The sequence below is a fragment of the Rhinatrema bivittatum genome, chromosome 8 (assembly GCF_901001135.1).
Source record: "Rhinatrema bivittatum chromosome 8, aRhiBiv1.1, whole genome shotgun sequence".
Classification (NCBI taxonomy): Eukaryota; Metazoa; Chordata; class Amphibia; order Gymnophiona; family Rhinatrematidae; genus Rhinatrema; species Rhinatrema bivittatum.
This window is the reverse complement of record NC_042622.1, coordinates 72,111,790-72,125,951: the sequence shown is the minus strand read 5'-3', so window position 1 is coordinate 72,125,951 and position 14,162 is coordinate 72,111,790. Positions and strand designations below refer to the sequence as shown.

General features: G+C 42.2%; 1 protein-coding gene across 1 annotated transcript in view; it reads left to right on the top strand.

Annotated features, from left to right (window-relative positions):
• Positions 1–13,094, top strand: part of ERGIC3 (ERGIC and golgi 3) — a 107,001-nt gene extending 93,907 nt beyond the window's left edge. Inside the window, exons 12-13 of the mRNA XM_029612362.1 lie at positions 6,823–6,878; positions 10,752–13,094. Of these exons, the coding sequence (XP_029468222.1) occupies positions 6,823–6,878; positions 10,752–10,831 (136 nt within the window). The 3' untranslated portion in view covers positions 10,832–13,094. The remainder of the gene's footprint in view (positions 1–6,822; positions 6,879–10,751) is intronic.
• The last annotated feature ends 1,068 nt before the right edge of the window (positions 13,095–14,162 follow it).

Sequence of the window (14,162 nt, the reverse complement as noted above, 5' to 3'; positions counted from 1 at the left end):
AAATAGTGATAACTGCAGAGAGATGTAAAAATGTACACGAAAAGCAAGGGCCTATAAAATAAAGGAACTGTGAAAAGCTTGGAGAAGCTACAGTTGGTCCTCCTTCCACAGTGCAGTTTTGTCTGCTTCACTAGGAAGGGAGTTGAGCAGGGATGCTTTCAAAATATCTCCCCCCATCAACAGAGCCGACTGAATCCCCTGAGTCGAGTAGACATAGCCAGCATGTGTTGAAAAAAAGACGTTGCTTTGCAGAATACTGGGGGTACTCTGCATCAAAAAAGCATTGACGCTCAAGTGCACCAGAACCATTGATGCCCAGTTCTGTCTATGCATTTAATGCTGTCTATGCATGAAGCACTATTAAATTGAGCTGAATTGGTAGCATCTATGCATAAACTCCATTAGCACCATCAAAGCTAAAGGCTGGCATTGACACACAGGTTTTTCTACGTATCGTTCTTCAACGCATCAGGCTGCAACTCTCTCTGCGCAATTGTATGGGATCAGAGGGAGATATACTGTACCTCTCCCTTAGTCTTGCCAAGGAAATTACTAGGCCAAGGACTGCATGGTAGAAGCATCAGATCCCATCTGTTCTCTAGTACCTCTAATTTCTAATGATCTTCAGTCTCAAATTTTACAGAGTCCAGAAGACATTCAAGTCCTAGTCTCAGAAGAGAATGTTCCACCACCCTTGCCAGGTCAGAGGGCACGTCAGCCACTTGACCAGGTAGCAGAGTTAGTGAACAATTTCTTTACCTCTTTGGTGGCTTAAGGAAAAAGAAGGTACCATACAATTTCTCCTTTCCAGGATTTCAACTCTGCTCCCTTGAGAAGGAGCCCTGCTGTCTTCATTCACACTTATAAGCCATCAGAACCCCCATAAGGTAATTCTAACCCATAACCACCTCTTGCAGTTGACTGACCATTCAGAGGAGAGTACACTAAGCTTCTCTGAGGTGACCAAGGACCCCTCAGCATCTTCATCGCTGGAGTCCTGGATTAGCGTTCCCTCACCTCCTGGGATCTGAAGAAGTTTCAGCTGGGATACCATCTGATACCTCCCCCTCCTTCAAAACTTCCAGAACACTTGTCTTCCCTGGAAGGTTCCCTACTCAAAATTTTTGGACAAATTGGGAAAAGTCCTTGCGGTAAATGTGCATAAGGGCAAGACCCTCTCACAAATGTTTTGGGTTTCTTTCAAATTCTGGAAATGCCAGTGGAGCCAGCAGCTCTTCTGATCCATCAAATCTTGCAAGAATTACAAATGAAAATGTGGGAAAATCCTGTTACCTGCATCCCATTATCAAGGAGACTAGACCTTAAATACAAGGTGTCAAAATCTCTAGGGTTTGGAATTGTGCAACCTGCTCATCAGTCTGTAGTGGTAAATCAGCATTAAAGAAAGCGAAGAAAACTAGAATATATTCAAATACTCCTCCAGAGAAAGTTCCGGCTCCTAGACAATCTTGGAAAAAGGATGCTTCAATGTTCTATACTAACTAACCAATTCTACATGGTCCAATACTTATATGACTGTATACAAAAGATGAAGCCTTTTCTTCTGGCCAAAGATAGTGGCATCATATTTCCTCAACCACTTTTATATGCCGAAGAATGTATATGCCATTTGATTTGTTTCATCTGTGAGATGTTCAACACTACTGGGTGTTCTTCTTTAACCTTCAGTGGAGCATGTCACATGGCCTGGTTCAGAGCCAGTAGCCTTTAAAACGATGTTCATTAAAAAGTTGGCGAATGTGCCCTGCCTCATTGACAGTCTCTTCAGAGAAAAGTTCAGGGAAACAGTGGTGCAAATTAAAGAACAGAATGTAGCAGTCCAGCGCTTCTCTGTAGGACCAGAACAACCACCTTCCATAAGGCGTCCTTACTACTCTTGCAAAAGGCCATACTTTCAGAGACACCCCTTTGGCAGTTCCACTTCTACTTCCACAGCACTGGCAACTTCCCTTATCCCAGACATGAACGTTGTCAGCCAAAAGCCACGCAATAAATCCAGCCCAAACCTGAACAAAGTTTTTGATCACATTCCAAACTCAGTGACCAGCTACTCCTGTAGGAGGGAGAATCCAGCACTACATAGAGGAGAGGCGCAAGATCACAAAAGATTGCTGGGTTCTCAAAATCATGGAGTCTGTGAACTACTTGCATTTCTCTCGGCTTTTCATACTTCCTCATCGTTCAGACTTTAATCCAGATCTGTCTCACTTGACTCAGCTCTGTCTAGAAGTGCAGTCACTCCTCGATCAGCAGGCGATAGTTTTATTTGTGCTGCTTCATCATCCCCAAGAAATCTGAGGGATCGAGACCCATCCGGGATTTAAGGAGCCTGCACAAGCAAATACTCCAGGAGAATTTCAAAACTAGTTCCCTGCACACAATCCTCTCCTTCATCCAGCAGCAGGGAGTTAGTGCACTCTAGATTTAAAGTATGCATATTATAACATGGCACAGATTGGACCCTTGGGCCAATGTGAGAGTATTGTGAGGTGACTGTCTCCCATGTCGCAGGCTGCAGACTCGAAGGTAGATCAAGCGTAGTCAGTCCGAACTGAGGTAATGGCAGGCAAGGTGAGGTAAGTGTCTGGTCCGAGGTCAGTAACTGAAGATCAAAGACCAGGGAGAGACAAATGAGGCAGGATGGGACGGGAAGACTGGCACATGAAAAGGCAGGAACAAGGCAGGAGAACTGGAACATAGGGCAGGAACACACTGCAACTAGTATTGCAGTCAGGTGCATGGCAGGAGACCTGTTGCTGAGGCCCTAGGTATTGAGCTTCCTTTTATACTATAACTGAGATGACATCATCAGTCGGTGCCCACAGGGGCATTATACATATGCTCTCATTCCCATCCATCCCTCCCACTGGTGTTACCTGTGCTTTATAATGGTTTCTTCCTACTACCAGTAAAAAGTGCTTCCCTTCAGCCTGTCATCAGCACTGAGAAACTTCATGAAGTGCCTAGCTGTCGAAGCAGCATATCTGCGACAACAAGGCATTCAAGTCTTCCCATACCTGGGTGACTGGCTGGTGACAGTGAATTCCTAAGAAGCTATGCTAGCCTCCTTGCAAACATCGATACAACTTTTGCAGTTCCTGGGATTCCTAATACTAATCTAGTCCCCACTCGGAGAATCAAATTCATTGACGCATGGATAAATTCGCTGCAGCATAGAGCATTCCTTGCTTTAGGTCGACTACTCTCAAGTGACTAGTACACAGACTCCTGCACACACATCACTTGACAGCCAAAGATGTAATGGTTGTTTTGGGCCACATGGCAGCAGCAACCCATGTAGTTCCTCTAGCTTGACTTCATATACATCTAGAGTGGGGTCTTTGTTCTTAATGGGACCAGTGCATTCAGCTACTACAAAAGTACGGATTTCAATTGAAATAAACAGGATCTACTCTGGTGGCTAGACCTCTCACCCTTCAAGAGGGGGTTCCAGTACGCTTCCCTTCTTACCAAGTAACATTGGTGACAGATACCTCCACAAAATGTTGGGGAGCCCATACTGGCCCTTTTCAGAATCAAGGGACTTGGTTATTCCAGGAAAACAGTTTCAAATCAATTTCTTAGAACTGAGAGCAATCAGATACGCTGTTAACATTTACTTGAATGCTTAAGGGAAAGACCATCCTCATTCAGACTGACAACCAGGTTGCAACGTTCTGTGTAAATAAGGAGGCAAAGGGTCTTGGACTGTTTGCCTAGAAGTGATAAAGATAAATGGGAATGGGCAACCAGATATGCTGTTCTGCAAGTGACTTACCTTCCAGGAATCTCCAACATGTTAGTGCAGAGCTTCCCAAAACTGTCCTGGGGACCCCACAACCAGTCGGGTTTTCAAAATATCCGCAATGAATGTGCAAGAGATATATTTGCATATCATGGAGGCTCAGTATATGGAAATTTGTCTCATGCATATTTAAACAATTTATATTCCACTGATCCACCAATCTCAGTAGATATTCTGAAAACCCAATTGGCTCTGGGATTCCCAGGACAGGTTTGGGAATCCTCTGTTAAGAGATTGCCTCAACAGAGTCTTTCATCTACACAGATGGTCTCTGCATCAGTCAGTAGCTAACAAGTTGTTAAGTCTATGGGGTCTACTAGCAATAGACCTGTTTGCATCAGACCAAAACAGAAAAGTGATCCATTCTTCGCCGCAAACTCAGAGCAGTCAGGACACGTTTCTGCTCGACTGAAATGCAGATCTCATGTAAGCTATTCCACTGATGGCCAGAACGGTACAAAAGGTTCTCAAAGACAAGGCCCATCTGATTATCATGGCTCCAGCATGGCCCAGACAAGTTTGGTTTGCATATCTAGTGCAACTATCTAGCAGTCCTCTGATCCATCTCAGGTCAAATCTGTTCTTATTAACCGAAGAAGAGCAACACCTGTTTCATCCCAACCCACCATCCCTCAGTTGTTGGCTTGAATGTGTGCGCTGAATCACCAGGTTGTCCGTGCCAAAGGAAGTTAAGGACATTATAGTATCAGCTTGGAGAGCCTATAGGTTTAAATAGAAAAGATTTTCTGCATGGTGTCAGCAAAATTCCTTAAATCTGTTATGTGACTACTTGCTTTCTCTCTCTACTTCGGGACTCAGCACTTCATCAGTGAGAGTACATCTCAGCGCAATAGCTGCTTATCATACTCATATCAAGAGTGAACCTAACTCCTCTCATCCATTATTGTCCAAATTCATGAAAGGTTTATGACAGACAAAACTTCTAGTCGCAAAAACACCTTTTCAATGGGTTCTGATCGAGGTCCTAACACAACTTATGAAACTGCCATTTGAACCATTGAAGTCAACTTCTCTCAAATTCCTAACATTAAAAGTACTGTTCCTGGTAGCAGTAATATCAGCCATGAAGATCAGTGAACTTCAAGCTCTAATTCGTTACTCATGCTACATGCATTTCTTCCACAATAAGGCAGAGCTCTGCACCCACCCAAAATTCCCACCAAAAGTATTATCTGCTTTCCATATTAATCAAGCCATCATACTATCTACCTTCTTTTTGAGGCCACATGCACATTAAAGTGAAACTGCCCTCCACACCTTTGACTGTAAGAGGGCCTTAGCTTATGACAGAAGAACACCTCAGCCATATCATTGTTTCACAGCTCTTTGTCTCTTACGATCCTAACTGATTAGGCATAGCAGTGACCAAATGAACATTGTCCAGTTGGCTAGGAGACTGTATTGCACGTTGCTGTACTCTAGCAGGCATCCAGATTACGGACTCTTATCAAGGTTCATTACGTGAGAGCCATGGCTCCATCAGTGGTTTATCTATGAGCTTGTACCTCTTGAAGACATCTGCAAAACTGTATATTGTTGTCAGTACCCACATTTATGTCCCTTTACTGTCTGGACAATTTATCAAAGGTTGACAGTAAATTTGGGCAAACAGTTTTGCATAGCCAGTAATCTACTCTCCATGGTGTGAGGTCCAGGTTGCTTTTCAGTAGTTGCTCTACTGCAACCCTCAGCTTGGGACTCCTCACATTTCATGGCTAATTCAGCCTTGCTTATCAACAGAAAAAGCAAGTTTGCTTACCATAAACCGTGTTTTCTGTAGAAAGCAGGATGAATTAGCCATGTTAAATACCTTCCTGCTTCCCTGCAAAGGCTTAGCTCTCAAATTAATTGAGAGGGCTCATGAGGCAATGCCTGAGTGGGAATTCCCTCACAAACTCAGTAGAGCAAAAGCTCTACCAGCTCAGAGAGAGAGGTCTATTTGGTGCTGCCAGATAACGTCACCCAAATGTCATGGCTAATTCATTCTACTATTTATGGAAAACATTGTGGGTAACAGGCTAACGTTGATGAGATCATGGCGTTTTGGGCATTTGCAACATTCCCAACCCCTCATGTTTCATGATTAAATGTAGTTTGGCAACATTGAGAGAGTCATTTTCTACAATATCATACTATTTCTCACCTTTGCAGAGTATTTCCTTCCTCAGGAAACAAATCCTGTGATACATTTCTATAATTTCAATCTTTTCAGTATGAGCAGTAAAACAATTAATTTCACCAGTGCTATGCACTGTGATATCATCAGCTGTAAGCACTATGGCAGTTCAGGGCTGTGAGAAACAGCGCCCTACTGTCATTATTGTATTTATTTATTTATGTAAGGGTTTTTATATACCGCAGTACGTAAAGAAATACATCACCGCGGTTTACATTTAACAATAATTTAGCAACAGGCTTTACATTGACATTATTAATAGGTATTAAATAAACTAAATTCCATATAACAGTTTTGACGGAAAACAGGCTGAACAGACTGTGGACCATACAATTAAAATATTGTAACAGTGCCTTTGGTTTTTCAAGAGAAATAAAAATGCCAGGATGTTTAAAGAATAAACTGATAGCATGGGTTTTATTGCTCTTGTCCCCTAACATTGCAAATTGTGGGTAGAAGCTGTAGTCCAACCCCTCTTCCCCTAGTTGCTCATTTTATGTATTTGTTTGTTTGTTTGTTTATTAGATTTTGTATACCGTCACTAAGACAATCCATCGTAATGGTTCACAACATATTAAAAGTACAAACAATATTTCAAACCTAAATCCCTGATGACTTGAAAGCATGTGAGAGCTCTGGTGTAGGGGACTTGTTTATTAGCTGCAGTATTTTCCTTTTGAAGCTGAATGCATGATCCATGGGATTTCAGCTTCTGCTTTATGGAACATGTTCATCACTATTTGGACTCAAAATATTTTCCTTAAATGTATTTAATCCACAAGGTTTTCTATTTTCACAGGTCATTCACACATTTTCTTACTGGTGTCTGTGCTATTATTGGAGGAGTGTTCACAGGTATAAAAATATTACTAATTTTGTTGTAAGGATTTAACATTTTAGTGAAAGTCATCAGCAAAATGCTGCTATAAATTGTGAAATAAATACCAAAAAAAGGACTAAACAGACTGATTTTGTGGAATAATGTGCAAAGGTTTCTTGAAACTGTGAAATGAGAAATAAAATGTGACAGAGTATAGTCAGCAAACGTAAATGGGGTGGTGTGTATACAGTCAGCAAGTGACATTCTCTAAAACAAGCAGCTTAGGACGACATACGTATGATTGCTGACAGTGCCAACTGGAATGCGATCTCCAGAGCTTTCTAGAAAAATCTCAAAGGTCTACTGAGCATATGTGGTAGTTCCACAAGTATGTAGCGTGCCTCGGTTTTTTATCTTTGACGAGGACAAGCAGGGATGGTAGTCCTCTCACATAGATGACATAATCAGATGGAGCCAGGCAGTGAAATTTGATTTCAGAGATTCTAGAAACTTTTTCAGCATGTGCAGCTTGTTATACTATCATATGTCCATGTGGGGACCCTTTTAGTCTCCTATTTTCCATAGAGCCTACTGATCATGGTTCTTTATCTCTCCTGCTGTTAAGGAGCAGTCTGCTTCATAAAAGTGCAAGGATCAGTCTTCATGGGGCCCCTGGTCTTTTTTTTTTTTTCCTTTTCCTTTTAGTCACCTAGGTAGGTTATTCAGTTGTTTTGTAAGTTTTCCTTTTTCAGTGGCTGCATGGTGCACCAGCATCAGTGCATCAAGACAGCACTGGTGGTGGTTTTGCTTTAGACATTGAGTTGTTTGATTTTGATGCATTATTTTTTCATCTGATGCTACTGAAAAAGAAGAAAGCCCAGTGGCTTTGACAGGTGCCCCTGTCAGAACATGGACCCCTATGATAGACAAGTCCTTTGCCTGGGGCTGATCACGACATTGGGGGGTTTCTCCTCTGCAACTATGAAAGTGATTCCTTCCTGAGAGAAAGTTTTGCTTACCTCTGTGTTTGCACTTTCTTCAGGGAACTGGCTGGAATCACCTAACCCATCATCATCTACTCCAAATAGGCTGGTTCCTTAAAGCATGCATGCACAGAATCTGAGAAGCCGCGATTCCCTTCTGAAAGAGTCAGTGCTGCCTACCTCTGCTTTGCACTTTCTTCAGGGAGCTTGCTGGAAGCAGTTAGTACTTTTCACCTAGCCTGATGTAATTTGCTCCAGACAGGCTGGCTCCTTAAAACCTGAACCCAGACAGCATGTTGCCACTGGCGTGCTGTCAGAGGAGGATGCTAAAGGAGCTTCTCCTTTGTGTGCCTCTTAATGTGGCTTTAGGATATCTTGTGGTTTTAAAAATGTTTAGTTTTACCTTTTGTCATCCTGCTTCTGTTTGTGCAGAGGATCCTCTGGTTTGTAAGATTGTGAAATTGATAGAATTCAGCCATGTCTTCTATTTCATGTGATTCTATGCAGATTTCAACTAATAGTACTAAATGTTCTTCAGCTGAAAGCAGTATTAAGTCTTTGAGATTAGATTTGATGAATATATGTTCTCTTAGAACCAAAACCTATTTAATGTATGATCTTCTATTAGAATGGTATCTTCATTTCATTTTTATTATTGAAACCTGGCTTGATCCTGGACAGGCTATTGTGCTAAATCAAATATGTCCTCTCGGCTTCTCTTTCTAAGAGTGGTGGGTGGGGTGCCTGCTACATTTGATAATTTGTTAACCTGCATTTGCTCAAAAGTTAACCATAGTTAGGCCAATATTCAGTAGGCCATTCAGACTAGAGGACAAGTTATCCGGTTACTGATTGAATACGGCCGAACAACTCACTACCTTCCAGGATATCTTCAGAGGTATCCGGGTAAGTAGAGCTTCCTAGGGAAAAAAAAACATAAGTCGCAGGCCCACTCCCCGCCACCACATGGATCTACCTCCCTCCCCACCCCGCGGTGGCCAAAACCTGCCCTGAATGTTTAAAAGTTTGAAACTTGTAAAGTTCCTAACAAACATCACTGCCAGCCTGGGCCTTCCCCGTCCCTCCCTGCCCGCTAAAAAATAAATAAATTAAATTTCCAGCTTCTCACCTCCCACCCACCCATTTCCTTCAAAAGTGGCCCTCTTCTGTGTGCCAGCTTTGCAGTTTTCAGCGATCCCGACCGCTTCCAGCGTTATTACCTGTGTAATCGTTCTTTCCCAGGCCACATTTCTTCCAAGGTGAAGAAGCACTACACAATTTGGACCGCAAGAAGCCTTTTATTAAGAGCGGATTGAAGCCCTTAAAAAATCCATCCTGCCTTTTGTTTCTTCTGACACCAGCAAACCTGGGATTGCACATTATCCATTGGGCTTACAGTTTGCATCTCCTTTAATTATGCCTAGATGGACCTAAGTCTGGTAGGCCATGTCAAGGCGACATTGGTAGCAGATCTAAGGTCAGCCTCTATGGAGGAGATCTTCAAGGCTACAATGTGGCGTTCTCTCCACACATTTCATCACATTATTGCTTGAACAGGGACAACTGATACAAGAGTAGATTTGGCCAGTCTGTCCTGCTCCAACTCCATCTTTTCTAGAGTCTTTTGTTTTGGCTCCAGGCTGCCCCTCTTAAAAAAAAACAAAAAAAAACCAGACAATGAAAAAATGTCTTGTTGCCATCAAAAACAATTTTTGCTCTTTGGCACTGTTTCAATTTTCCCCTGTTATTGTTCAGGGCAGTCTAGCTAGGGGGTTCCCTTTGTGTGAGGGCTGCTATCTTGTTTGTCCTCAAAGAAAGCAAAATTGCTTAAGTGTAGCAGGTGTTCTCCAAGGACAGCAGGATATCAGTCCTCACAAAATCTGCCCGCCTCCCCTGGTTTTTCCAAGTTTAAGCGTGCCATGTAGGGCATGCTCAAAGTTTCTAAAGACTTTGGTATCAAAGTTCTGTGCCAGGCTTCATCTGATTATGTTGCTCCTGTGTGAGAACTGACATCCTACTGCCTTCAAATACTTATTATGGGTAAACAACTTTGCTTCTGTACCATACACATAGATTTCCTTTCTCTAATATCTTCTTTGTTTCCTAGCTATCAGCACCATGCACATCTATTCCCCAGCTGTCAAAAGGAGCATATTTCATCTTACAAAATCCCTACAAAGAAAATATAGTCAGTAAATGTGGTTTAGTCTCACAAGTTTTCTATAGACAAATACTGTGTATAGTTTAGGTTACTTCAGCTTGAAAAGAGCATAATACACCTAGATAAAATTTAGAGACAGACAACAAAGATAATTCAAAGAGAGATTCAGAAAACTTGGAGTCTTCAGTTTTCAAAAGAGGCGACTGGGGCAAAAAACGAGCGATGTATATACGATCACGAAAGACGTGGAGAAAATAAATTGGGACCTATTCCTTACTTCCCGTAATGCAAGAGCTAGGGGAAATCAAGTGGAACTATCAGGCAGCAGGTTTAAAACAAACAAAAGAATGAACTTTAAAGAAAGCCGAGTTAACCTATGAAATCCATCGCACAGGACATTGTAAAGAAAAATACCATTACTGTATTTGATTTGACACATTATGGAAAGTAAATCAAACACAGGCTATTTAATAAAACAGTGGAATCGCATTCAATATATCCCTGATCCCTGATGGGAAGGGCTGGATGATTTACAGACCTTTTTACACATGGCCCTGTAAGCCCTTTCTGCTTGCAGATGTCTGAGAGAGAATGTTGGGCTACATGGATGTTTGTGACTCAGTTTGTGAGTTCTTGTGGTATACTTACAGATGATGAATAACTCCTAGAGTTCAGCATTGCACTCTTTACTTTGTGCACTGCATGTTGGCATGCAGCCTGTACTGCTACTTCTTGCACTCACTGATTCACTTTTCCTGTTTCAGTTGCAGGATTGATTGACTCACTGCTCTATCACTCAGCTCGAGCTATTCAGAAGAAAATTGAACTTGGGAAGACATCTTAAGAGGAGATTTCTGCACGATCCAAGAACAATAATGTGTATAATCCTCCAAAGTGTACAAGGGTATAAGCCAGATGACACCATACAGAATGGACTCTGTAAGGTTTCTGACTGGTACAGGGGTGGAAAGCGGGTATCAAACACAGTGGTGTCTGTGGTAGTGCCTCGAAACACTAATTTGAGCCAGCTTGCCACTCTGAAGTTCTCTATATGTGTGCATGTGTACGTATGTATATATGCACACACATGTCCACACAACCACCTGCCATGCTTCCCTCTGTGCTGTGCCACATGCAATAGAAAGCATGCATGTGTGACTAATAATATTTAAAGATTTCAGTGTGGGTCAATGTGTTGGGCCAAGATACAGTGTTGCTGGATCATACTTTGCAGTTAGTAGCTCCTCGTAGTAGGAGTGTTCATTTTTTGTATATATTTTTATAACAGGATAAATATGAATTTTCCCAGATAAATCTGCTTATACTTGCTGCCAGCTGCTTTATTATAGTATAATTGAGTTTTAGCACCGAGTTCAGATCAGCATTTATCCCAAGAGAAGGATTGACTGTCTTCCTGTGCAAGTACTTCTGTCATGTTCTGTGCCCCAGCTGATTCATAGAAATATTGCCAGATAGAAGGGACTAATCGGAGTGTTAAATTCTAAAATACTTCCTCTTCCTTTGCCTGCTTCCCCCGCCTTTCTCCAGTGTATGGTTCAGTTCTTCCATTTCAGAAATCAGGACATGGTCAGTTGGGGCATGTCCTGACTGCCTTGGAGTGGGACAGCTGGGGTCTGTCCAGGTGTAATCAGGCAGTCGGTGTGGCACTAAGCCATTGATTCAGCTTTTATTAATCACCTCCGGTATGAGTCTTGATGATACGGATGATACAGAAAAAATGTACAACATGGATGTATGAATATGTGGTGATGGGCACTGGAATACTCTTAACTTTTACCCCTTTTAATTTATTGCCTACCCCCTCCCGCCACTTTTGTGCGCAGCAGGGATGATAAAAATGGTATTCCACTGTTCCATATCTAGTATTGTACACATGTCTCCCCACCACCTGCTGTAGAACACCTCCCCTTTTGCTGTTTTTGATCCCGTCCTTTTCTTTTTGAAATTAGGTATATAGTGGGAAGCAGGAAGAAGTATATGCCTTGCTTCATTGCTTCTGCCTTTGTTCTGGCCAGATGCCTTTATATAAATACACTTTGTACTGTAAATGTCTGTTGTAATTTGCCAGGACGTCTGTGTTTTTCCTAAATGTCTGATGGACAGAGGACATGAGGCTGCTTATGGCATGTATAATATCAGTACCAGCAAGTAAATACAGTAACCCTGTAGTGCCAGTGCCTATGGAAGGACGAGATGACTGCCGGCAGCGGCAGGACTGGACTGAGCCTTGCGATAGCAGTGAGAACTTTGCAGTTTGCTCCCTGCCCCTTTGAATACCTCCCTCGCTCTGCCAGCTCTTTTCTGTGGCCCAGCTTCACTTCTGGGTTTGCGGCAGTGCTGAAACCGTCAGATCTTACCTGTGTGGTGGAAACTGGTGAAAACGCTCCCTGCCACTTATTCAGCACAGCCTGGCTCCTAGGGGTGGAGGGAGAAGAATAGAAATACTCCTTTGGCTAGAGGGGGGAGAGGAAGAAGAATGCTTCTGGAGCTAGGGCTGGAAAGGGAGAGAGAGAAGAGAATGCTCCTGGGGTTGGGAGCAGACACATGGCTGCAGTTTCACATAGGGCATCTAATACCTTTGCACTGGCCCTTTGTATAGTGCCTACTATCTCACAGGGTTAATCTGCAGCTAGAGGTAGTTAGGAGGTTGTTGGCGCAGACTTTCCCCCGTTCTATGAGCATGACATCTTTTTACTTCTGCCGGAGGTGAGAGTGGGGAATCCTTGCAGCAAAGAGTAAAGACCACTTTTCACTAGTGGTACAAAGCGATTAGTATACGGAAAAACTGTACAACATGGAGCTTGAAGAAAAGTCCTTGCAGGATAGGAAGCTACAGCATTATTAGTCTCTGGAGTCCCCTACCCTCTTTTCTGTAAATATAGCAGGACCTCATTGGAATTTATTTCCCCACAAAAAACTAATAACAGGAACATCAGTAGATAAATCCAAATAATGTATAAACCACCCTACAAACAAGTGGAAAAGCTCAGTACAGCAAGGAACACTAGAAAACCGACCCGTGGATCCTGGCTCATACTAAATGTAATTTCTAATGACTCATTAATAAACTTTTTGAATTTACTAGAGGAAGATAACAAAAAAACTGTCCTTGATATGGAAAGAGATCTGACAAGCAGTCCCACAATACCCGAGAAACATCCTTGGCAGGATGGACAGAAATAACTGAGCAGACTGGATGGCTTGGCTGACTTTTGCATCATCTACTATTTTTGATCATGATTCTGCTTTACCACACTGCCACCTGGGTAAGAGGGCCAGCCATTTTTTTTTTTAATAGCTCTTGCTTTTCAGTGTTGCAGACGCAGACTTTAAGATGCTAGAATTGCTTGTCCTGCCCAATTTCTTAAATATATTTGTCTTGTTAGCTCACTTAATATAGCAGTAGTATGGAGACATAGGAAATTGTCTCACTACATGTTTACAAGGACAAAGCCATCTGAATCTGAGAACCGATTCACCCACACCCCTCCCAGCAGTTTTTAGGACGTGTGTCCCCTTTTTTTCACTCTCGAAGGAGTATGGTAGGCCATTTATAGTGCTTAAGAACTGATTAGTCTCGGTCTGCTGTCTTGGGCTGACTTTTTCCCTGCCCTCTTGCATCAGAGGCATAGCTCCTTCACCCATATAATCACATAACCTCACTCGAAGCCTTTGATAGCATATGATGGCATGTCGAAGCCCGATGCGCTAGATCATTTAGCGTATCTGGAAAATTGCTCAAGACTCTTCTAATTTCAGTGAAGATTTACTAGGCCATTCTTTTATTTGACAGTACTTCAAGAATGATTTCTGAGTTAATTATATTTAGCACTTGGCTTCTGAAAGGACATTAGAAAATTATTGCAGCGTTTTAATTCTTTTCAGAATCTAGCCTCTGCAAAACAAAAGTCTAGACTTTATCACTTGATTGGCCTAGAATCATGAGGCGATAGCATTAGTACTTTGAGCTTTCTGCCATATGTTCCACAAATTTAACAAGATTGGGTTTACTTTTCACTTTTTTTACCGTGGGTACTGTTAACTGAAGATAGAATTTGATTTTCTGTGCAAACCCAAACTGCTTCATTTTCTTCTACGAAAACTGTACCAACCTGTGATAAATTGAAAGCCCAATAATGTAGTTTAGAATTATG